This window comes from Bubalus bubalis, chromosome 6 (genome assembly GCF_019923935.1).
Source record: "Bubalus bubalis isolate 160015118507 breed Murrah chromosome 6, NDDB_SH_1, whole genome shotgun sequence".
NCBI lineage: Eukaryota > Metazoa > Chordata > Mammalia > Artiodactyla > Bovidae > Bubalus > Bubalus bubalis.
In genome coordinates, this window is record NC_059162.1 from 26,777,965 (window position 1) to 26,801,074 (window position 23,110).

A 23,110-nucleotide genomic window follows, 5' to 3' on the forward strand; every position below is an offset into this window, starting at 1 on the left:
GAAACCATGTAACTCAGATTGGGACCCACGTCTTTTAGCTGAGATCACACACTTGGTTTCAGGACTTAAAGAAGTTGCAGTTATTGACGTCTCATCTCGGAAAGAATTTAGTGAGAGACAAAGTGATAGGTAAGAAGTGAATTTATTTAGAGAGAAACACACTCCACAGATAGAGCATGGGCCTCCTCAGAAGGAGAGAGTGGTCCTGAAATATGATGGGTTTAGTTTTCATGAGCTGGGTAGTTTCATAGACTAATGAGTGGGAGGATTATTCCAACTATTTCTGGGGAAGAGGCAAGGATTTTCAGGAACTGGGCCACTGCTCACTTCTTGGCCTTTAATGATTGGCCTCAGAGCTGTTGTGCTGCTGGTGGGTGGGTCATTTAGCTTGCTGATATGTTACAATGAGAATATGCTGAGGCTCAAGGTCTAGTGGAAGTTGACTGGCTGCCATCCTGAATTAGTGGTTCTACTCAGTTTATGTTGGACTTCCCTGTTGGCTCACATGGTAAAGCATCTGCCTACAATGCGGGAGACCTGGGTTCAATCCCTGGGTTGGGAAGATCCCCTGGAGAAGGAAATGGCAACCCACTCCAGTATTCTTGCCTGGAGAATCCCATGGATGGAGGAACTTGGTAGGCTACAGTTCATGGGGTCGCAAAGAGTCAGACACAACTGAGCGACTTCACTCAGTTTGTGTCAATGTCCTGGGCTATGTCATTTTTTTAAACTTTGTGTCCTGACCCTTTCCCTCCTGTTTTACTTCCATATCTAGTACTCCAGAAAATTCCATTGAATTTATTTTCAAAATGCTTTCAGACACCATCCATTCCTCACAACCTATATCTCTACTCCTTAGTCTGAGCCATGGTCCTCTCCCACCTTTTCAGTGTCCATCTTCCATTTCTACCTCCTGACACTAAATTGTCCCCAGGCCTGCAGAGTTGAACAGGATTTAGGCTCTGCAACCTCCCTGCTCATATCTCTCCTTCTCCTTCTCTCCCATGCCATTTCAGGCACATGAACACACCTATTATCAAAGCATGTTAAGGAGCCAGTACTTGCTATTCCCTATGCTTGGAATGCTCTTTCTCTAGAGATCTCCAGGGCTTACTCACTCTTTCTAATCAGCGTGCTTGTATGCTAAGTCACTTCAGTTGCGTCATTCTTTGTGACCCCATGGACTATAGCCTGTCAGGCTCCTCTGTCCATGGAGTTCTCGAGGCAAGAATACTGCAGTGGGTTGTCATGCCCTTCTGCAGGGGATCTTCCTGATACAGGGATCGAACCTGTGTATCTTATGTCTCCTGCATTGGCAGGCAGGTTCTTTACCACTAGTGCCACCTGGGAAGCCCTTCTAGTCAGATCTCTGCTCAAATGTCACTCCCCTTAAGCCCCACACAGACACGCTTAATTCCCTTATCTCACTTTTCCTCAGAACACATATTGTGTCATATATTTGTCTCATTGTCTGTGTTTCCCATGAGAATGTAAGCACCGTGAGAGCGGAGAGTTTTCTTGACACATAGTAGATGCTCAGTAAATAATAGAAGGTGTCTAGGGGAAAGGCTACCCACTCCAGTATTCTGGCCTAGAGAATTCCATGGACAGTCCATGGGGTCGCAAAGAGTTGGACATGACTGAGTCACTTTCACAGCAGATAAGGAGAAGTGAGAGATGCCGGAGTCATGGTTATATTGGGGGAAAGAGGTAATATTTAACACAAGAAGAGATTTTCAATACAATACTTGGCAGATGTGATGAAAATTTAATTTAATTCAATTCAGTTGAAGTATTTATAGTGTAATTATTGTATGCAGATCACAATGTCAAGAGTTGTTTGGGATAAATGATAATTAAAGGGCAGATCCTGCCCACAAGAAATTTACAGCCAAGAGAGAAGAGTGAGGGCAAATAAGACCCCTTAGTCATTTTTGCATCTCCATAGCATGTCCTTCATTGCCTGCACCCTGGAGAGGGGAGGAGTAATTAACTTTTTTTTTTTTTTTTGCTATCAGTGAATTATCAGACTATTTCTTCACTAAATATTTTTACTGTTATTTACTTCACTAAATATTTTCCAATGAGGTGAAAAATACCTTACAAACCTATATCCGTTTCTCACTTTGGAATTCCACTCTACCATCATCCCATTCCAGTTGCTTTTTGGACGTCTTCATTGCATGCCTCTTGAGTATTTCTAACGCTGATCCTACGTATTCTCATCTCAGTTGCTGAGATTGCACTGGTTTATCTGCCCTGTTCCTCACCCTCAACCTGGTATTCCACAGAACCTAGCTCCTGACCCACTCATTCTTCTGTTTCTATGGTCCTGGCCACCATCATCTCTTGTCTGGAGATGGTTAGCCTCCCGTAGAACTCCCCTTCCCTCCATCCTCCACACCTAGGCCAAAGTGGTCTTTCTAGAATGTACATCTGATGTCAATACTACCTGACTCAAAATTTTCAGGGAATTTGCTATGACTCTGGGCTAAAGTCCAAACCCCTTAACACACAAGACAAAGCCCTCCAGGTTCCGACACCTGATTTCTTCTCTTCCTATTTCTTGTCACTTCCTTATTTTCTTTTTAAAGTTATTTTTGGCTGCACTGAGTCTTCCTCGAAGGATGCAGGCTTAGCTGCCAGGAGGCATGTGGGATCTTAATTCCTTGACAAGGGATTCTTCTGGTGCCTCCTGCATTGGCAGGTGATTGCATAACCACTGGACTGCTAGGGAAGTCCCTGTCACTTCTTTCTTACAGACAAGTTTGGGCCTAATAAAGATTTCTGGTCCCCTAACTGGACCACTGTCTCTTCACTCCCGCCTCTTGAGATTATTGATTCAGCAGCCTGTCAGACCTCCCCTCCCCATTTTCTCTGCCCTTGGTGCCTCCTTCTGCTCCTTTAGATTCTACTTGGTGTTCATTTCCTCTGAGAAGCCTTCCCTGCACCTAACCTGATCAACCCCTCATCCTTCTCATGCCTTGACCCCTCAACACAAGTTCAGGGACCTTGCATGGGCTTCTTCAACACTCTACTTTTCTTGCCATACCTGTTCTATGATCTCCTTACTAGACTGCAAGCTCCAGGGGCAAGACTGTCCTATTCCACGTTGGTCACCTTTAGTCTGTGCTCACCCACTACCTGAGTATGTGTGTTGGACAAGTTTTGAATGAATGAAATTGTATTTGCTTGGAGTGTTCCTCATAAAATAATTATAGCTTACATTTTACTGAGTGCTTAAGGTGTAGCAGGCACCATCCTAAGTGTTTTACAAGTGTGTCATCTCATATAACCCTATTAAGCACAGGCCATTTCTTCATATAACAGGTGGGGGGAAACTGAGGCACAGGGCTGTTAGATAACTCGGCGGAGATAGGCAGCAGGGAAATGGAAGAGCCGAGGTTAGAATCCAGACTTCTTCCAGAGTCCAATTCGAATCGCAAAGTCTAGGAAATTCTGTCACAGCGTGAAGTGCAGTGTGGGGATCATGAGCAGATTCAAGTCTCCTGCAAAGGGCTTTGTTTATGTTTCCCAGACAGGGGACGCGCTCCCGGCCGCCCTCTTGCAGGCTCCGGGGTCCTTTGCTGGGCTTTGGGAAGGGCCTGTGCATCCTATCGGTGGCCGGGTAGTGTGCGCGTGAGCCCCCCTGATTAACTTTTAGAGCTGCCCGGCCCCCACGCCAGCTGCGCCCAGGTTCTCGGGTGGCCTTTGCCACCCGCAGGTGCGAGTGAGGCGCCAGCAGCGGCGCGCGGAGCCCCAAGGCCGTCCCCCAGAGCGGTAGCCCTTCTCCAGGGGTCGGGGGGGTGGGGAAGGGGTGGTGGGAAGGGGCGGGCCCGGGGGCGGTGCCTCTCGCCGAGGCCGCCGCCTTCTCCCCGCGCTCGGCTGGCCCGGGTGCAGCGGGCCGGGTGAGGGGGGCGGGGCCTGGGGAGGGGCCGGAGCGCGGCTGCCGGTGTAGCTGCGGGAGCAGAGGAAGGAGGCTGTGCGTCCCCAGAGGCGTGCGCCGGGCGGAAGGACCGACGGACCCACGCGCGCAGGGAGAGGGCCGGCGGCGAGGTTGGTATCCGGTGGGCGCGCGGGCGGCGCGGGGAGGGGCGGCAGCGAAGGGAGCCGGAGCCCGGGGGAGGGCGGCGGGAGGGGCGGCGGCGGGCTCGGCGCCGGCTGCGCTCGGGGGTCGGCGCGAGACCCCTCCCCGGGCCGGTAGGGCGCGCGGCGAGCGCGCCCCGGCAGCGAAAGCGGAGCCCCGGTATCTCTTCTCCCTCCTCTTTTCTTTCCAGTCAGCGAAAAATAAACACCCGGGAAGGTAAAACAATAGCGGGGCCACCTGGGACGCGGCGCGAGCCGAGCTCCCACGTTTGGGGCGGGTGCCGAGGGTGGAACCGGGAGTGGCGGCCCCACCTCGGAGCCCCTTCCAGATTTGCCCCCGCGGAGGGTGGGGCTACCCGCGGCGCCGGGGCTTGGTGGGAGGCGGAGGGAATTCCCTGGAGTGAAGCGTTTGGTAAAAGTATTGCAGAACAATCGGGCTTCCCATGATTGCTCTACTCCGGGCGGGGAAACTGAGGCGGAGGCGAAGGTAGCGACTTAGCCAAGGTCAGACCGCAAAGGTGGACCGTCCTGATCCCGGATCGGGACCCAGGTGTCGCTCAGTCCCTCTCGGTTGTGCTGCAGCCGTGCTTGCCTCGAATAAATCTCTGTTGTGTTTGTTTTAGAAATCTGCTGGCATTGTGGGACCGCTTCAGGGCTGCCGGAAGAACGCCAAGTTGCTTCGTGTGTTTCGGGCAGGTCTAGGGCAGGTGGCAGCCCCGCCATGGATGGGGACGGACTTTTTGATGAAGAAACCCAAAGCAGGCGATGTCAGCCAGGGCGATTTGGCCGTCAAAGGTTTTGACAAAACCTGCCGTGTTCCCTTTCGTGGAATCCGAATGAGGGAGATTACAGACACCTTCACCGGGAAGCCAAGGACATTTCTGTATAATCAGTGGATGAAAGGATTTTCTCAGACTCTCTTTTTCCTTTTCCTTGAGGATTAATTCACAGCAATCTACAATTCCAGTGGAAGCCACAAGGCACAGGATGTGGCAGGAGCCTCGAGCGCCTTCCGAATTGTTCTGGACCCTTCCTTTAGCATAGAGGAGTTTAACACTTGCCACCCGCCGCCCCTCCCCGCCCCCACACTCCCTCCTGATGAGCTCCTTAACCTGTTCTCATTCCCTGAATTGAGTTCTATTTCCAAAACTGTCCTCTGCAGCTATAAGTGGATTGCCAGAAAGGAGAGATTAAGAGCTGGGAGGAGAGGAAGCGCCGTGCGTTGTGTCTCCTCTTGGCTGCCGACATGAAGTGCTTTTTCCCAGTGCTGAGCTGTCTGGCTGTGCTGGGTAAGTGGTGCTGCTTATCAGCGCGATCGATGGAAAGTTTAACCTGCTCCTGGTTCCTGTAATTCCTTGTGGTTCTTTCCCATCAACACGGCTTGGGGGGGACCCCGGGAGACAGCGGTGTGTGCCACAGGTTGAACTAGAGTATCCAGAGCCCCGTTTCTGACCCAGGAGGCATATTGTTTGTTGTCTTGAAGAAGGACACTAGCCGTCCTTAGTGTCTGTCCTGGGCCTTGCTGTGGGGTCCACCCCTCCCTGACCACCCCCCCCCCCCAATCTCAGTCAATGTTGAGGGACTTCCATGTGGATTATGGATTGGTTTCTTGTATTTTCTAAACGTAGTGCTTCAGCATCTTCCTCTTCTCATCTGTGTTGCTCCACATTAATTCCTAATCTGAAGTGGTGACATTATTCCCACTCTTGGGAAAGTTGGTTTGGAAAGTTGACAATGATGGTGGGTTTTTTGAGGGGGGAAGTAGGAATGGATGGAATAAGGGTTGAAGCTTTGCCTCATGTAAGTGATGTGTAGACAAAATGTTTGAGGGTCTGGTCATATGTCCCCTCCCCAAGGAAGTTAAGATCATAGTTCTGGGAAGAAGATAGACTAGAGGAATGGTGCCTGATAGGGGTTATGCTTGGATTGGGTTTTGTGCCCCCACTGAAGGTCAGGATGCTTAGCTTGGATGGAGAAACTCTGGCTTGAGAGGTGAACCCTTGACACCTTTCTTAAGGATTCTCTCCCATTGAAGAGCCCTCCCACCCCACAACCCTTTGCCCAACATTCTCAGAATCAATAGTGCTTTCCATGCCCTTGAATGCTGTCTTAATCTTAAATACGGTATCTTGGGTTGAGGGTAAGCTCCCTGGCCGGATGTGGTACATCCTCTCCCTCCATCTCCTTAGACTTCACAGCTGAACACCCTCTCTGCTCTCTGGGTACAGCTCAGTCCCCTGCATTCAGAAGAGGACATCACTGCTGCTCGTGGTGTTTCCATCTCCACATCTCGGTGTCTTGCGTTTATGGGACTTGTGACCTGCTACTAGTGGAGATTGCTTTCATGCATTGTCTACTCCCTTGCAAGAGTTCACAGAAGGGCAGAAAGAGAGTGGACTTTGGAGATGGGAGAACCCGAGGTCAGATCTCAGCCTGACAGTGATTGATGTCTGAATCTCAGTAAAAATCGAGTGATACCTCTAAGGATTGTCCTGACAGTTAAAGGTTATAAGGTATTGTAAATGTCTTGACTGCTTTGGAAAATGTCTAGGGCACATAATATGTGCCTGTGAGCTCAATTGTGTTCAACTCTTTGGGGCCCCATGGACTGGAGCCCATAAGGCTCCTTTGTCCATGGGATTTTCCAGGCAAGAATACTGGAGTGGGGTGCCATTTCCTCCTCCAGGGGATCATCCCAACTCAGGGATCAAACCCAGATATCCTGCATTGCAGGCGGATTCTTTACCATCTGAGCCACCTGGGAAGCCCAGAATCGCTGGGAGAGCTTTAAAGAAATCTCGATGTTCAGGCAGCAACCCCAGAGCAGTTAAACCAGGTTCTTTGGGAGGACGACCCAGGCATGTATCTTTTAGCTGTCCTAGGTAATTCCAAAGTGTAGCCGAGTTAGGGATCCAGCGAGTGAGAGTGAGTTCACCATGGCCAGCTCTGCGCTCCCCTCCGCAGCACTCACACAGACACCCAGTCTGGCGGCAAGTTAGTCAGTCTTTGGCTCAGGTGTGGGTCAGTGTTTCCCTGTCTCTTGTGTGCTCAGGCAGAATTAAGAAGACGGGTAGCTCTCCATTCACCAATAGTAAATGTTGTATTGGTATTTGCCATTCACTTAGTGTCTGGGTTTAAAATCAGTAGTTAGTGACTCATGTGGATTCAAGAGACAAGTAGGGAAAGCCCTCTGGAAAGCTTGGGTGTGGGGTGGATGGTGTGGCTAAAGCATGAAAGAGGGCTGAGTGGAAGGGTGGGGCCCAGGGCAGGAGATGGAACCACTGATGGGAAGACAGGGAAATGTGGCATTTGTGCCTTTTGCTTCTCCTGGCTGCTCCAGAAATGTAAGGCTGCCAGCTGGTCCCCCTGCTGTTCCCCTCTGGGCTGCTCTGTGGAGTGGAGCTTGGGCCACTTTTGTCTTCTACTCCCAGCGTCAAGTGTGAACAGGTGCCATGGAGGAAAATGAGTGTCAGGGTGGTGCTGAAGGGGAGTGGTGGCCGAAGACCACACCTGGGTGAGAGTGGGGAGGTTTAGCGCTGTGGAGGGCCCTGGTTTTTTTGATCCCTACTGGTGAAATCTCACCTTTTCTCATCACTCGATGGCTGGCAGCATGGCGGGGAGGGGGAGTGACTACTACTTTTTAACCTTGGAGACCAGCAGGTCTTTGTACAGGGAACAAAACCCAGGTTGGGGTCTTATAACCTGCTTGCAGCCTGGTGTGGTCTGATTCATGCGTCATCATTCTTGCTGTGTAATGAAAATTAATGTGTAATATGAATTGAAAATAGCAAAGATGCTCAAGGTTTTGTGTCCAGGTGGGTCACATGCTTGGAATAAAATTTTGTTTGTAAAAAGTAGGATCAAGGTTAAGTGTTCTGCAAAATGAGACTGATCCACATGCTGCCAGCCTCTAGAAGGGGCAGTTTGAGTTAGAAATCCCTGTGACAGTGTGTAAGGAGTAAACAGGGTAAATCCAAGATGCTTGTCTCCCCCTCGCCATCATCAGACCCATGTTTTCTGCTCCCTTCCTTTGTCACTGTCTAGGCTTTAGGTCAAGTTTCTCCTTTTCCGCCTGCCTGGGTACCAATCCTGCTGTCTTGACCACTGTGTCTTGTTTCTTCCTTTTGCACCTCTGAGTGCATACCTCACTAGGGAACCATCAGCTGCTATGGCTACCCTTGTCCCAGTTCTAAAGCCATCTTAAGCATGGGCCTGATTGAGCCACGAGGATAGTATAAAGTTTCCACTGCTGAGAATGGGTGGAGCCAGAGGTGTAGAAGAGAAGAGAGAGTAGGGGATGGTGTGGATGTGGCTTGAGTGTGAAAGAGGGAATGAGGAGAGGCTGCTTGCAGCTGTGCCGGTGCCTGGGAGCAGCTCTGCATGAGTGACAGAGACATGGAGAGGTGACCACAGTGTCAGGGGGAGACAGAATAGGATTTGTGGCTGCGAGAGCAGGAAGGGAATAATCAGGAAAGATGAATATAAGCTTTAGGCACATAAAGCAAATTGTGATTTTGCATAACCATGAAGAGTTATGCCTTCTAGTCCAGTGCTGATGTTGCAAACAAGATGAAATAGCTTGAAAGTGTTCGCAGTGAAAAATGTAGGAGACTGGGACATCCCCGGATGGACACAGAGAACTCGTGAGTGGCTCATGGTCATTCTTGCTCTTCTCCAGTGGGAGAGAATTTTCATTTGTAGAGTTTGAAAAGCCTCTCATTTTAATACCGTGGACTGAGGAAGCGATCAGTTCTTTCCCAGTCAGGGAAGGCTTCTTAGGGGAGAGGCCAGTGAGTGCTTCCAAAAGAGATTGAAAGGAACTTTGATGTTCTGGTGGGAGTGAGCTCAGAGGCAGGACTGGGGTGATCAAAGGCTGAGGAGAGGGAGGAGGCAGAGGAAAGCAGCAAGGTGGCTAGGAGCAGTCAGGGAAAGGGTTCTGATGGAAGAAGACAAGGATTGTGATTTATGGATGAGCCAACACCACTGTCCCAACAATTTTGCCAGAAGCAATGCCCTTCCCTTTCCTGGGGACCATTCGACAAGGGTGCCAGAGAAGGGAATTCTTGTCAGGACTAGGCTAGCTAAGATGCCTTTCAACTGTATGAGTCATTGAGCCACCCCTGGGTACCCAGGGCTGTGTTAAGATGTCCCAGTCTCCTACGTCTGTTACTGCAGCAAGAGAATAGTAGTGTTAGCAACTCTCCTAACTCTAGCCCTTGCTGTGAAGCAAGTCCTTTCTCTTTGAGTCCTCAGTCCTGCCAGATAGAGACCTTACATTATCATCTTTTTGTAGTTGGGCATATTGAGATCCAGGAAGGTTCAGGAACCCACCTGGAGGTAGATGACTGTTGTTGTTTAGTCACTAAGTCGTGTCTGACTCTTTGCGACCCCATGAACTTCAGTGAAGGACAACCCCCTGTCCTTCAGTGTCTCCCAGAGTTTACTCAAACTCATGTCCATTGAGTCAGTGATGCCATACAACTATCTCATCCCCTGTTGCCCCCTTCTCCTCTTGCCCTCAATCTTTCCCAGCATTGGAGTCTTTTCTAGTGAGTCAGCTCTTTGCATCAGGTGGCCAAAGTATTGGAACTTCAGCTTCAGCATCAGTCCTTCCAATGAATATTCAGGGTTGATTTCCTTTAGGATTGACTGGTTTGATCTCCTTGCTGTCCAAGGGACTCTCAAGAGCCTTCTCCAGCACACAATTCGAAAGCATCAATTCTTTAGATGACTGTACCAGCTTGAAATGGTGCTCCACAGCCATACGGACCCAGACCCTTTCTGCCTTGTTTCAAGTGCGTGCCTTTATTCCCAAGATCATTTCATAGTCCAAGATGGTTGTGCTAACCCCAACCATCAGGAAGGAGGAAAAGGATTGGTAAAGGGCATGCCCTTTTAATTTAAGGACATTTCCCAGAAGTGTACCCCTCACTTCTGCTTACATCCCCATTGGTTAGAACTTGGTCACATGACCATACTTTGCTGCAAGGAAGGCTTGGAAATATCCTTAATTCTCAGTGTCCAGCCAAAAACTAGGGTTCTGTTATTACAGGGGAAGGAGAGAACAGATTTAGCAGGGACAGGTACTGGTCTCTGGGACACTTACAAAGCTAGGAAGTGGCAGAACAGGGTTTTGAAACCAGGACCACTTGGTTCAAATCCCATGTTCTTTCATCCTACAAGTTGTCTGTCTGAGTATGAGTCCCCCACCCCGCCGGCCTCTTAAAATCCTTAATGGGAAGACAAGAGCTAGATAAACCAGCTGTTACGTGAAGCAACACAAATCAGCATGTAATTGGACACTCAGAGTGGTGGTTTTAGTGGTAGCATTGTTTATAGAATTCTTAGGTGCCAGTCACTGGTATATAGCATGACCTTCTGCATAAAGTGTGTAGGGACCATCTCTGGCGTGTTCATTACTGTAGCCCCAGAACTCAGCCGTGTGCCTGGAGCAAAGTAGCTGTTCATTTAATTTTTTGATGACTGAATGATTTCGCAAGGTAGGTGTTGTTTCTGTATCAGCTCCCTTGATCAAGATGAGGAAATTCAAAACTCAGGGAGTTTAAAGCATTTTGCTCAAAAGGAAAGAGCTCAAAATTGACAGAGCTTGGATTTGAATCCAGCCTTGTCTGGCTATAGTGCTTGTGCGTTTACTCCACCAAACAGGGGTTCTTCACCTTTTTTGTGCCATGGATCCTTTTGGCAAGCTGCTGAAGTCTGTGGACCTCTTCTTAGGATAACGTTCTCAAATGCATAAATAAATAACATAGGATTAGGGAAAATCAATTTTATTGAAATACCCTCACCAAAATATTAACAAAAACAAATTTATAACATAGCACTAAACTTCTTTAATAACACATTAAATAACAAGATCTAACAGTTGTGTAATTTTGGTGTAGTGAAGGGTGCAAATGATGTTTTGAGGTATCTGCATCCACTGTGATGTGATATGAAAGTATGTATGATTTGTATTGTGACAGAGTCACAGGTCTTGAATATATTGCCATGATACTTACCTACATTCATAATCAAAGGAACTGCTATTTACTTTCTTGTTGTTTAGTCGCTAACATGTGTCTGACTCTAGCGTCCTCATGGACTGTAGCCCGCCAGGCTCCTCTGTCCATGGCATTTTTCAGGCAAGAATACTGGAGTGGGTTGCCATTTCCTTCTCCAGGGGATCTTCCCAACTCAGTGATCGAACCCGTATCTCCTGCGTTGCAGGCGGATTCTTTACCGTTGAGCCACCAGGGAAGCCCCAACATTCACTTAAGAGATTAGTGAAAATAAGGATACAGTTTTTTTCTCATTCAAATTCATCTGTCTCCTGAATTCTGTCCACAGACCCCTGTGAAGTTCAAAGTAAAGTTCAATGTAATCAGTAGTTGTCAGCAAAAACCCTGGGGAAGAAGTCTTGGACTGGGCTTTCAGAAATGGGTGGGCTTTGACTGACGAGGCTATTCTCTTCCCAGGAGAGTCCTGCTAATGCAGAGGCATCAGCAGTCATAATGATGGCAGAGTGGCCCTTTAGGGACTGGATAAATGACTGTCAGTGGTTTTAGGGACCAGTTCATGTGGGATGATGCCGGACACAGAGATTTGGTTTGGACTGTAATTGAGTTTGGGATTTGGGCTTAGACTGGGTCCCTGGAGCCCAGGCAGACCACTTCTGCTGAGCCCTGGCCCAGGAACTGGAAGACGTGGCTCTACTCAGTGGCCTCTCGTGGTCCCTGGCCTTGTGCACTCTGAGCTATGGCACCGTGATTAGTATCTGTAGGTTCCTTTGGGAGTTCCTTGTTCACTGTGATTGGACACCTGTTTCTTTGCTGCTTCAATGTGAGCACAGCTATTCCTTGTAAAGGCTTGGATTTTAATTTAAGGAAATTTAGGACACCTGTGTGTGAATGGCCCTGATTTTCAGAGACATGAGTGGTTGCATCAAAATCAAGCTTCTTATGTGTAGAAAATCACATTTTGCCAAATTCCCTCATCAAGACCCCTTTATTAAGTGACTAATCATGGACCCCAGTGGCAGACACTTAACAAAGACCATGGCAGTGGGCCTCCCTTAACTGGAACCCCAGTTAAGTGGGATTTTGCTTTTATTTTTGAACTCCACTTTCAGGAAGGTGAAATCACAAGATGGCAGCAGCAGGGATTGATTCTAAAAACTGGCATTCCAAGCCACTGTCAGCCCAGTCTCTCCATCTTCCACAACTCTAATTATAGTAGCAGAAGAGAAGGATGAGCCTAGGGGCCCTGTAAGACTCTGAATCAAAGATTAAATTATATTAACTCCACTCAGGCTGGGAAGTGGTCAGATGGGTCTTAAAAAGCTTTATAATAGGCTTTATGATAATGAGAGTTGAAGCAAAGTTTCTGCCCAGCCGTCTAATGAAATTCATCTGAATACTGTATTTCCCTTCGTCTGGGTGATCCAGGTTTTGCACAACCATGTTCCTGCCCTCGAGGTGGTAAGCTAAAGCAGGGGGTGAAAAAAAAAAAGGGTGGTAAGTGACTTTGCAAGTGGACAACCACAGGCTCTCCAAGGACTGTTGTCTTGTTGGGGAAGGAGAGGCCAGGCAAGTTTGTTCGTGCCTTCAGCTAAGCAGGAGGAGTAAAGGGAATTCTTTGTCCAGGGAAGGGGTGTGACTGGAGTAGCCCTCAAATGCTCAATCTGGAAAGGTTTTCTGGATGGGCTGGCATTTTAGGCAGTTTTTTTTTTTTTTTTTAAATAATAAGAGAGTGAGATCCTGGCAGAATTGTGGGATGGAGGACTCCAGGACACAAGGGGATGCTTTGAGAAGACTTCTTATTTGTTTATTTATTTAGCTGCACTGAGTCTTAGTTGTGGCATATAGGATCTTAGTTCCCTGACTAGGGATTGAACCCGGGCCCCGTGTTTTGGGAGCACGGAATCTTACCTCCTGGACCACCAGGAAGTCCCAAGAAGCCTTCTGAAGGGGTGGGGAAGCCCTAGTGTCAGTGGGCCTGGGTCCTAACGGTGCTGGTTGGAAGAATTGGAGTTGTTGGTTGGTGTAGGTATTTGGGCCAGAGACAGATGGCAGATAACAGAGAGCTGTAGATGTGTGTAGATAGGAGAAGTGACAGAGAGGGTAGGAGACATTACTGGAGGTGGGGGTTCTTGAGTGGAAGTAAAGGGAACCTGTTTTTGTACTGAAGGAAGAGCTTTTGTTCATCATAATCCTAACAAAACAACTCAAAGAGATCAGTGTCTAGTCTTCTTGTGGTGACCTCTTGCCATCAATTTACAGGTCCCCAGACCTTTCCTTTATTAAAGCAGGGAAGAAATCTGATACCAGCTATGTGTTCTTTTCCCTTATAATTCTTTGATGTTGTGGGATCTGTTCAGGATTGCCTTAAATTGGAGTTATTTTCATGTATTTGATTGTTTTGTTTGTAACACCCATTTCCCCTTACTCTGCTCTTCCTTTTCCACGGCGACCTCTGCAAACACCTTCTCTGCTCTCAGCTGGGCCTTGGATCCTGTTTGTGTTGTTGATAATGGAGCCACGTCATGAGATGGGCTGCCTGTCTTCTCAGGGATCCTTCTTATTAACTCTCCTTACCCCAAGAGTCCCATAAATTTGAAATCTTCTGTCTCCTAGAAAGGCAGCATTTATTAGGTAGTATTAATCTGTTTTTTCTACATGATAACCAGTGTGATCTCTCACATTTGGTACAGTAGTCTGGTTTTAAAGCAAAATTAGCTTGGTGCTCGGAGAAGGCAATGGCACCCCACTCCAGCACTCTTGCCTGGACGGAGGAGCCTGGTGGGCTGCAGTCCATGGGGTCGCGAAGAGTCGGACACGACTGAGCGACTGCACTTTCACTTTTCACTTTCATGCCTTGGAGAAGGAAATGGCAACCCACTCCAGTGTTCTTGCCTGGAGAATCCCAGGGACGGGGGAGCCTAGTGGGCTGCCGTCTGTGGGGTCACACAGAGTCGGACACGACTGAAGCGACTTGGTGCTCACACGTAGCCTGGATCCATTGTGTACCTTAGCCCTGTGTCTGTACCTTAGTGGAAGTGGTATCATGGTTACTTGTTTTTGAAACTTTCAAGGTGGCCAGCTTCTCCACCCTCAAGTGTTACTTTAAGAGCTGTAGGGAGCTTGGGTAACTTAACCAGGATGTGTTTGCTCCTTAGGTAAAATTAACAGATTGCATTGGCGACTTTGATTTGACTTTGGTAGGAAGGGCTTGGAGGAGGAGGAGGAGGAGGAATGGGAGATGTTTGTGTGAGTAACTGTTTGTTGCTCCAGGGCAAACCATGCCTCCTCCGTCCTGGCCAGGTACCCTCCCCCCACTGCCCCGCCCCTTTCCTAAAGACTTCCAGAGAAGGAAACTTTGCAACCTTTGAGATGCAACACATACATTGGGAAGGAAGACTTGATTTTCACTGATTTAAGTTATAATTTAAAACAACAAATAAAGTGCTTCAGGGTAAAATGTTATATAAAAGAAAGGTGATGAGCTATTGGTTGCAGTTTCACAGGATAGCTGATACATGCTTGCTTTATTTCTTTGACTTTTAATTTTTGGATGGAGTGCCGTGTGAATATAGTTCTGTTGTAAAAATCTAGTAGACCACAGACAGAAAGCTTTCCTGGTGGCTCTGATGGTAAAGAATCTGCCTACAAGGTGGGAGACCCAGGTTCCTGGGTCCGGAAGATAGCCTGGAGAAGGAAATGGAGAACAGCCCCCTCCAGTATTCTTGCCTGCAGAATCCCGTGGACAGAGGACCCTGGCGGGCTACAATCCATGGGATCACAAAGAGTCGGACATGACTCAGCGACTAACACTTAGGAGCACAGACCGGAAAGTAAAATGTGGAAGTTCCCCTCCCTGCCCAATGTCCCTCTTTGAGTCTGAAATACCTTCTTTATAGTTTGATACAACATATTCTCCCAGGCTTTTCCTTATCATTTCTATTCATACACTCACACAAATATAGATTTTTTGACATAAATGGACTCACAAGAATATATGGTTCAACAACTTGATTCTCAAGGGGTGATTTATTCCACTCTTTTTTCAGTCTTAATTTTATACCCATATCAGAACTGATTTTCTTATTTTATAGCTAGTAGAAGCTAATTGGTGAAGTCATTAGGGAGCAGCAAGTCTTACTCAATAGCCATATAACAGAATAATTTTGTCTTGTGGTATCAAGACCAACAGTCATAATGAAAACACTGCCCTTAAGTGTTAATGTACTTAAGAGAAATAATTGACTTGTTCATTCTGAATATTTTCTCTAGAAACACATACATTTAACAAATTAAGCACACCCATATTTTATTGACTATCTTAGTTATAATCTTGAATTAAATAAAGCCCATTTAAAACTCATTGAGAGGACAATTGTAAATACTGGATTTTGTGTCCAAGTCAATCAACTGCTCTTATTTGTTCATAGACTAGGAAAAAAAATGAGAAGTTTTCCTGCATTTTCAGCTCCCAAATGATTCTTCCATTTAAAGTGAACTGGACTGGAGTCACCTTTAAGGTTGCTGGCTACCAGACAGTCAAGACCTTAACCCAAAGGAAGATAATTTTTTTCCTTTAGTCCTGCTGGAGCAGCTATTGCTGTAAAAAGATGATCATTTCAAAGTGTTGGGTTACTTCTCAAGTTCACTAGTATGAACTTTCTTTAAAACCTCAGGAGCAAAAACAGATTTCTTGGATGGTTCACCTTTAGACCTGATTTTTAAAATAGTTGCTATTTTGGAGGGATGGTGGTTGGATTCGCATATCACAGCCAACCCTTCTTAAACATCAGGGTTTGACCTGCTGCCACCCATCCAGAGAGCTCTGTTGTGTTAGAGCCTCCTTACAGTCCTTTCCTGAAAAGACTTTGATCTGTTCCTTCAAGAAATACCTGAGTGCCTTCTACAAGCACTCATTGTTCTGTTATCTCAGATACCAAGAACTAAAAGCTAACACCATCATGACCATTTTAAGTAGTCACCTGGTATGTATTTTAATCTTTGATAAATAGAAGCATTAACTAAAAACACCTCTGACGTTAGGGAACTCTTTTCTGTCCCTAAGGTAAAGTCTTTTTCTTGCTGTTTCTTAAATCTTCTTGTTTTGTTCTCAACTCTTCTTCAGCAGCCATGAATTACACATACCCTAGGCAGTCCTGGTGAAGAGCCCTTTAGAAGTAAGAGATAGTACCAATGCTGGTGGGAGACTGGGGCTGGGGAGAGGTAAGGGCAAATTCTTTGTTTTGAAAATATGCAAATATCCCGAGTCCCGGATATATGGAATGTCTTTATTAACTGATGGGAATTTTGTATTGGAACTGGGATTTTCATACTTGGCTCTGAATTCCTGTTGTTGCTGTGCTCAGTCGCTTAGTTGTGTCCAGCTCTTTGCCACTCTGTGGATTGTAGGCCCCCCCAGGCACCTCTGTCCATGGAATTTCCCAGGCAAGAATACCAGAGTGGGTATTCTCTTCTCCAGGGGATCTTCCCAACCCAGGGGTTGAACTGTGTCTCCTGAACTGGCAGGTGGATTCTTATCCACTAGTGCTACCTGGGAAGCCCACCAGAACAGAACAAAAGAAAACTAGAATAATCACATACTTTGCCATCACATAGGAGACAGCATCCATACCAAACTTCCTTCTGAGGACTTTGGTGTTGAGGGTGTGGTGACGCTAAGATTGGGCCTATCCCTAGTGGCTCAGACAGTACAGAATCTGTCTGCCAGTGCCAGAGATCTGCATTCTTTCGATCCCTGGGTCAGGAAGATCCCCTGGAGAAGGTAGTAGCAAACCCACTCCACTATTCTTGCCTGAGCATCCCCTGGACAGAGGAGCCTGGCGGGCTGCAGTGCATGGGGTCTCAAAGAGTTGGACACGACTGAGCGACTAACACACACACACCTGGTACTCAGTCCCAGAACCTGGAGCTCTCACCACTGTTGTTTTCTGGAAGCTGCTGGGTCAGCTCAGTGGGAGGTGGGTGGGGCAGACTCTTCCAAATCTGCCCCTTCTCAGAGGTCCTCCCTTGACCTGGGATGATCCCTGAGCAGCACTGGTCTGCGCTTCTCTCTCCTGTCCCTGGTGTTTCTCCCTGCTTCATCCCCTAAGTCAGAAGGTCCCAGGTGGGTTGTAAGCTGTGCCTGGTGGCCTTGGCCTGAGCCCCAAAGCAGGTGGTACTACTCCTGGGAGACCCTGTGTGCCGGGCCAGCCTTCTCTCCACCTGCAGCTTTCTTCAGAAGCCTTTCTGGTTTTCCTCAGTGGTTTTGTTCTGCGTTGATTCTGTGTTGATCTGGAGATGGATGGTCTGTTGGGGATTCTGCCTCGCAGATGGACATGTCTGTTAGTTTATTAGAGGAGTGATTGTGCAGATAGACTTGTTCCCGGCTCATCCCCAAGCTAGACAACCCTCTGTGACACTGTTTAGAGATGATTTGCTGAGCAGTTTCTTAATGTCTTCTGATGTTCCAGTACAGTAAGATAGCTTGCTGACGAGTTTTGCAATCTGTCTGCTGGTATTGCATTACAGGAAAGCCAGATTGCGTTCGGAGCTCCGGCTGAGGTCGCTCTCCTTCCCTTCGTCAGGATGGGGGATAGCTTTTAGCTGGGTGTCCCTGTACCTCTCAACTGGGAGGAGCGGCAGTCCTTTTCTTTCTCATACTGGAATCTGAATCCTGGTCCATCCACCCCACCCCCTACCCCGCAAGGGTGGATTGCTAAGAAGGTTGAAACTAGGTAAGACAATGATTGTGCCTCTGGACTTGAATTCACTTTAGAAAAATCTTAGCAGATCTTATGCATAATCCCCTTATTTTAAAGGGGAATTATTTTGGAGGTGAGGGAGAAACTGATGGCCTGTATGGGGAGAGAGTGGAAGGAGGCCTGGAAAAACTCTCCCAGCAGAAGAGAAAAAGGCTCTGGGGTACGTCACCTTTGTTTTAATTAAAACACTATGCAATACAAACATTTGCCTTCCCCTTCTTACCCCACCACAGAAGAGCTGTAATTTCCCATATTTGGAATCTCAGGAGGGCCAGGCCACGTCTGAGGATAAGGCCAGACTCAGTCTATGCTATGGGGAAAAGTAAGTAACTGTAAGCGCCGAGAGGGCTGTGGTATTTATGATGCATCTATGGTTAATGTATGTGCTTCCTTGTCATCATTTATTCAGCAGCCCCTGATGTCCTGGAGCTGATGCTCTGCCCATCAGCAATCTGACTTTTGTTTTCTTCTGCGTATTTTCCCGTTTTCAAATGTGTAGGCATTCAGCTTTAATCAAGTAGGCTTTGCCTCTGTCATCTGTAACGGGGGATGACTGAAGTCATGTGGAGGATTTTAAGTAACTAATCTCTTAAGACAGTCAGAGCATAATCTCCGCTGGTCCCTGATCATCCTGCCTGCATCCCAGAGATTGGCAAGGTTCTGCAGAGGAGACCGGATAGGGGCCTTGGCATCTTTCGGAGAGACTGGGCATCCTTCTTGCTGGCGACGGGTTTTGTTTGCCTTTGGCATGGGAACAGGGCCTGCTGATCATTTGCTGTGTCAAGAGAGTTCAAGATGTTCCATGAATGTGACTAGTGTTTTACTGAATCTCTGTGCGGGTACAGCGAACAATGACAGGCTGAACTCGTGTGAAGATGCCATCCAAGCTCATTGATGTCTGTACAGCATGTGCAGGGCTGGCTCTCACGGAAATGCAACAGAATAGACAGGAGGCCTGCTGGTTAGTGTTGTTCACTGACATTTTTTAGTAAATTACATCAGATCAATCAAAAGATCGGGGGTGCAGGGTCTAAAGTTCTCATGTGCTTTGCTTGGAATTCCAGTGTAACTTTATATAGGTGTCATGTATTAGACTGAATTGGATTACAGCTGCTCTCCCAATTGTCATTGCTTTCCCCCCCCCACCCACGTTCTTTCTTTCTTTTTTATTTATTTACAGGTTCATTTAAAATTTTTTTACTCTTTATTCATGTATTTACTTGGCTGCACCAGGTCTTAGTTGCGGCACGTGGGATCTTTAAGTTGAGGCATATGAACTCTTAGTTGCAGCACGTGGGATCTAGTTCCCTAACCAGGCTCTGCGTTGGGAGCACGGAGTCTTAGCCTCTGGACCACCTGGGAAGTCCCTCCACCCACTTTCTGAGGTTAGCTCTGGTTCTCACTACCAGAAATGTCCTGTAGAAGAATTTGGTGAATATTAAACCAAGTGCAGCCTTTGCTCCTGTCTCTTAATAGGATGGTAAAATCCCTAACAATGTAGACTAATGAAGAAGATTAGTTTGAATTAGGAAAGTGTCTGAGTTACCAAATATTTCTCAAGAACTTCACTGTTGGTACTTTTAAGTAAATACCATAACTCAAACTAGGCTAACAGAACACCTAATAAAGATCCTTGGGGGATGCTGCTTTAGGAGAGAAACAAGGTTGATTTGCAATTAACATACCAATTGTTTATGTAAATGGTGTTTCTGAGACACTGGGATTGTGCTTGAGAGCAGTTTGTTCTCTTAAATATTTTGAATAAGGCCCATGAAACCCCCTGTGTGTATGCTGCTGGCAGTTTATGTGTGGTGTAAGGACCTGTTTTTCGAGGACCTAATTCAGAATTATCAGCAATATCAGAAATCCCAAGTTGGTGACCTTTAATTTCCCAAAATTAGTTAGATCACTTAGCCAAATGTTTCCACAGCACCAGCACTTGTCTCCTGTAACACAATCTAATAAGTTTAACAATGTGTTTGTGTGTTATATGGAGGAGACACAGCCATCCTTGGGTGGTTTGTGCGTGTGTGTGTGCTAAGTCTCCTCAGTCCTGTCCCCATGTCCCTCAGTCTTTGCGACCCCATAGACTGTAGCCTGCCAGGCTCCTCTGTCATGGGATTTCTCAGGCAAGAATACTGGAGTGGATTGCCATGCCCTCCTCCAGGGGATCTTCCCGGCCCAGGGATGGAACCTGGGTCTCCTGCATTGCAGACAGATTCTTTACTGTCTGAGACCCCAGGGATGCACATTACAGCCTATAATGTGGGGGGAATATATGGCATTCATGATTTGGACAGTGTCAGCCTGAACACACATATGCAAACACTTCCTGTAGACAATATTGCAGAAAGGTGAGCAGATTTACTATAGGAACAATTTTATTTTTATTAGTTTTTATTAGAGTATAGTTGATTTACAATGCTGTGGTAGTTTCAAGTGCCCAGCAAGTGAATCAGTTATACATATACATGTATCCACTCTTTTTTTAGATTCTTTTCCCATATAGACCCTAACAGAGTATTGAGTAGAGGTCTCTGTGCTATACAGTAAGTCCTTATTAGTTATCTAAGTTGTCTATTTTATATACACGTGGGCTTCCCTGGTGGCTCAGAGGGTAAAGAATTTGCCTGCAATGTGGGAGATCTGGGTTCAGTCCCTGGATCAGGAAGATCCCCTGGAAAGGAAATGGCAGCCCACTCCAGTATTCTTGTTTGGAGAATTCCATGGACAGAGGAGCCTCGTGGGCTACAGCCCATGGTGTCGCAGAGAGTCAGACAAGTCTGAGCGACTAAGCTCACACATTTTATATATAGTAGTCGACTGAGTGACTAAGCACACACGTTGTATGTATAATAGTATGTATATGTGTCAATCTCAATCTTCCAATTTATTGCTTCCCTGCTCTTTACCCCAGGGTAACCATAGTTTGTTTTCTACATCTGTGAGTCTAGTTCTGTCTTGTAAAGAAGTTCATTTGTACTCATTTTTTTTCGATTCCACATATCAGTGATATCATTTGATATTTGTCTTTCTTTGTCCGACTTATTTCACTCATTGTGACAGTGTCCGAGATGACTTTTTAATGAATGATTTAGTGGACTAGACTGTAAGTTCCATCAGGACAGGAATTATGGCTCGGTAGTTGGTCCTGGGGTCCCAAGCCCTTCCTTAGCCTATTGCCTGGCATAGTGTAAATATTAGGTTGAACTGTGTAACATTGCCATGTTTAGAGGTCAAAAACAGTCGAATATCAGCAATTAGGTCGCACAGTCTGACCTCATATTGTGCCCTCTTTGTGTGCTGAATGTTGACTACGTGTCAGAATTGATGAGTTCTTAGATGCCTGTATTTAACACAGTTTTCTTTCTTTCCTTTTTTTTTTTTAATGTTTATTTATTTACTTGGCTGTGCCAGAGCATAGTCACAGCATGTGACCTCTTAGTGTTGCAGCATGAGGGATCTAGTTCCCTGGCTAGGGATCAAACCCAGGCCCCCTGCATTGGGAGCGCGGAGTCTCAGCCCCTGGACCACCAGGGAAGTCCTCAACACAGTTTTCTGTAGCCAATGAAATCCTAGCTACCGTATTTGAAAAGGAACTCTAAAACTTCCAATAGCTAAAAACTCGTGGACTCGTGATGCAGAGGTAGGGCATCCATGAGACTTCAGAGCCTTGGATTCAGTAGATTTTCTCTGCAGTTCTTGGTGCATTTTCCAGTCAAAGATGGAGCCACGTGCCTTGGGTCTGGAGTGCTGTCCGTAGCCTGAAGAATCTGGGAGCGTGTGCTGGAAAGCTGGGCTAGAAGGCAAAGACAGGAATAAGGTGGCCCGAAGAAGGCAGAGAGACCCGTGAGCCCTGTTGAAGGAGCCACGTGTGATCCTGAGTGAAGGGAGCTCTTGTTTTCACAGCCCAGACTTCCTGCGCTCAGGTGTTCATGGTCCACGGATTTGTGGTGCCCACAATGTGCTCAGTGACTGGCTAGGCACTACAGACCTCATCGGGAGCCTCCTTTGTGCCTGAGCCGCTGCGGGCTGGATGTAGACCCTAGCCCAGTGGAGGCAAGGGTTGAAATGAGGAAAAAGCCCAGCTGGGCCCTGCTGGGAGAAGCCCAGCATTCTGGCCTGGGGCCTGCTCTCTGGCTGTAGAACTGGGAGTCAGGCCCAGCCTAGGGTTTGGACTAGGGCTTCCCAGCCTCCTCTGCTAAGTCCTTTTTTTTTGCATCTGTTTGGATTTCATGGCTCTCTTTCCAGTTTCTCTGCACAAATGTCCAATTGTGCCACACTATTGTAACGCTCACTGTTTTCTCACACCCACAGGATAATTCCTCGTTCGGCTCAATTCCACCACTATTTGTTGAGCAGCCATATGTGCCAGCACAGGATGGGGGTGGCGGGGGAGGGAAGGCACACAGATGCATGACGCTGGGTCCTGCCTGCGGCAGACACGTTGGTTATCTACACGGCAGCCATTTTTTTCCCTTTCTCTCTCCTTGTTGGCAGAGCCCTCATGTAGTTTGAATGTCATGCCTCCCTTCTCCACCCCCACCCCCCAACTCAAGGAAAAGTGGCTCTGCTTCCAGCTCTAGGGTAAAAGGTGATTGATTCAAGCTATGCCCATGGTCTAGATAAGGGCATGTGACATCGTTTTAGCCAGTGAGATACAAGAAGTCCTCTGGGGAGGGAAGGGAGTGGATTCTTGGAAAGATGTCTTCTCTCTTAAAACGAAACACAGAAGGGGCAACTTCTTCCATTAGATTCTTGGAAATGAGCAGCCATTTTGTCACCATGAGGAAAGCAAATCTGTTGAGGCTGTCAGAGGGGTAAAGATGGGAAGAAACAGGGTCCTTAATGACAGAGCCACTGAAGGCTGAGTAGGCTGATCTTTGCACTTTCTGTTGTCACTGGTTCAGCCAGAGGAGTTATAAGCAGATAGAGTAGGGGCTCACCCGAGAGAGAGAACCAGGCATGGCTTTCTTGACATAAGAGAAGTCATTTTTGGCCTGAGTTATTTTGGGATCTAAGCCTGGCCACAATGCTTGTCCTGGAACAGATCTCAGTAGTTAATGATCATAAGAGAACAAGAGAATGCAAGAGCTGTTATCAGGCAAGAGAAGTAAGGCTAGCAAAGATAGTATATCAGTTAAAAAGACTCCCAGTTCTCTTTCAGTAGTAAAGATCAGCCTGAAATGTTTAACCTCCAGATCAACTGGAATGTAAGGGATGATGTTGTTCAATCACCAAGTCATG

At 47.1% G+C, this 23,110-nt stretch overlaps 1 protein-coding gene across 5 annotated transcripts in view; it reads left to right on the plus strand.

Annotated features, from left to right (window-relative positions):
* The first annotated feature begins 3,919 nt into the window (after positions 1–3,919).
* Positions 3,920–23,110, plus strand: part of IGSF3 (immunoglobulin superfamily member 3) — a 129,030-nt gene continuing 109,839 nt past the window's right edge. For 4 of the 5 annotated variants that reach the window (XM_025288027.3, XM_025288029.3, XM_044944504.2 and 1 more), the window contains exons 1-2: positions 3,920–4,056; positions 4,710–5,375. In XM_025288027.3, the coding sequence (XP_025143812.1) occupies positions 5,333–5,375 (43 nt within the window). In that variant the 5' untranslated portion in view covers positions 3,920–4,056; positions 4,710–5,332. The remainder of the gene's footprint in view (positions 4,057–4,709; positions 5,376–23,110) is intronic. The other variant, XM_044944503.2, reaches the window with a different exon arrangement.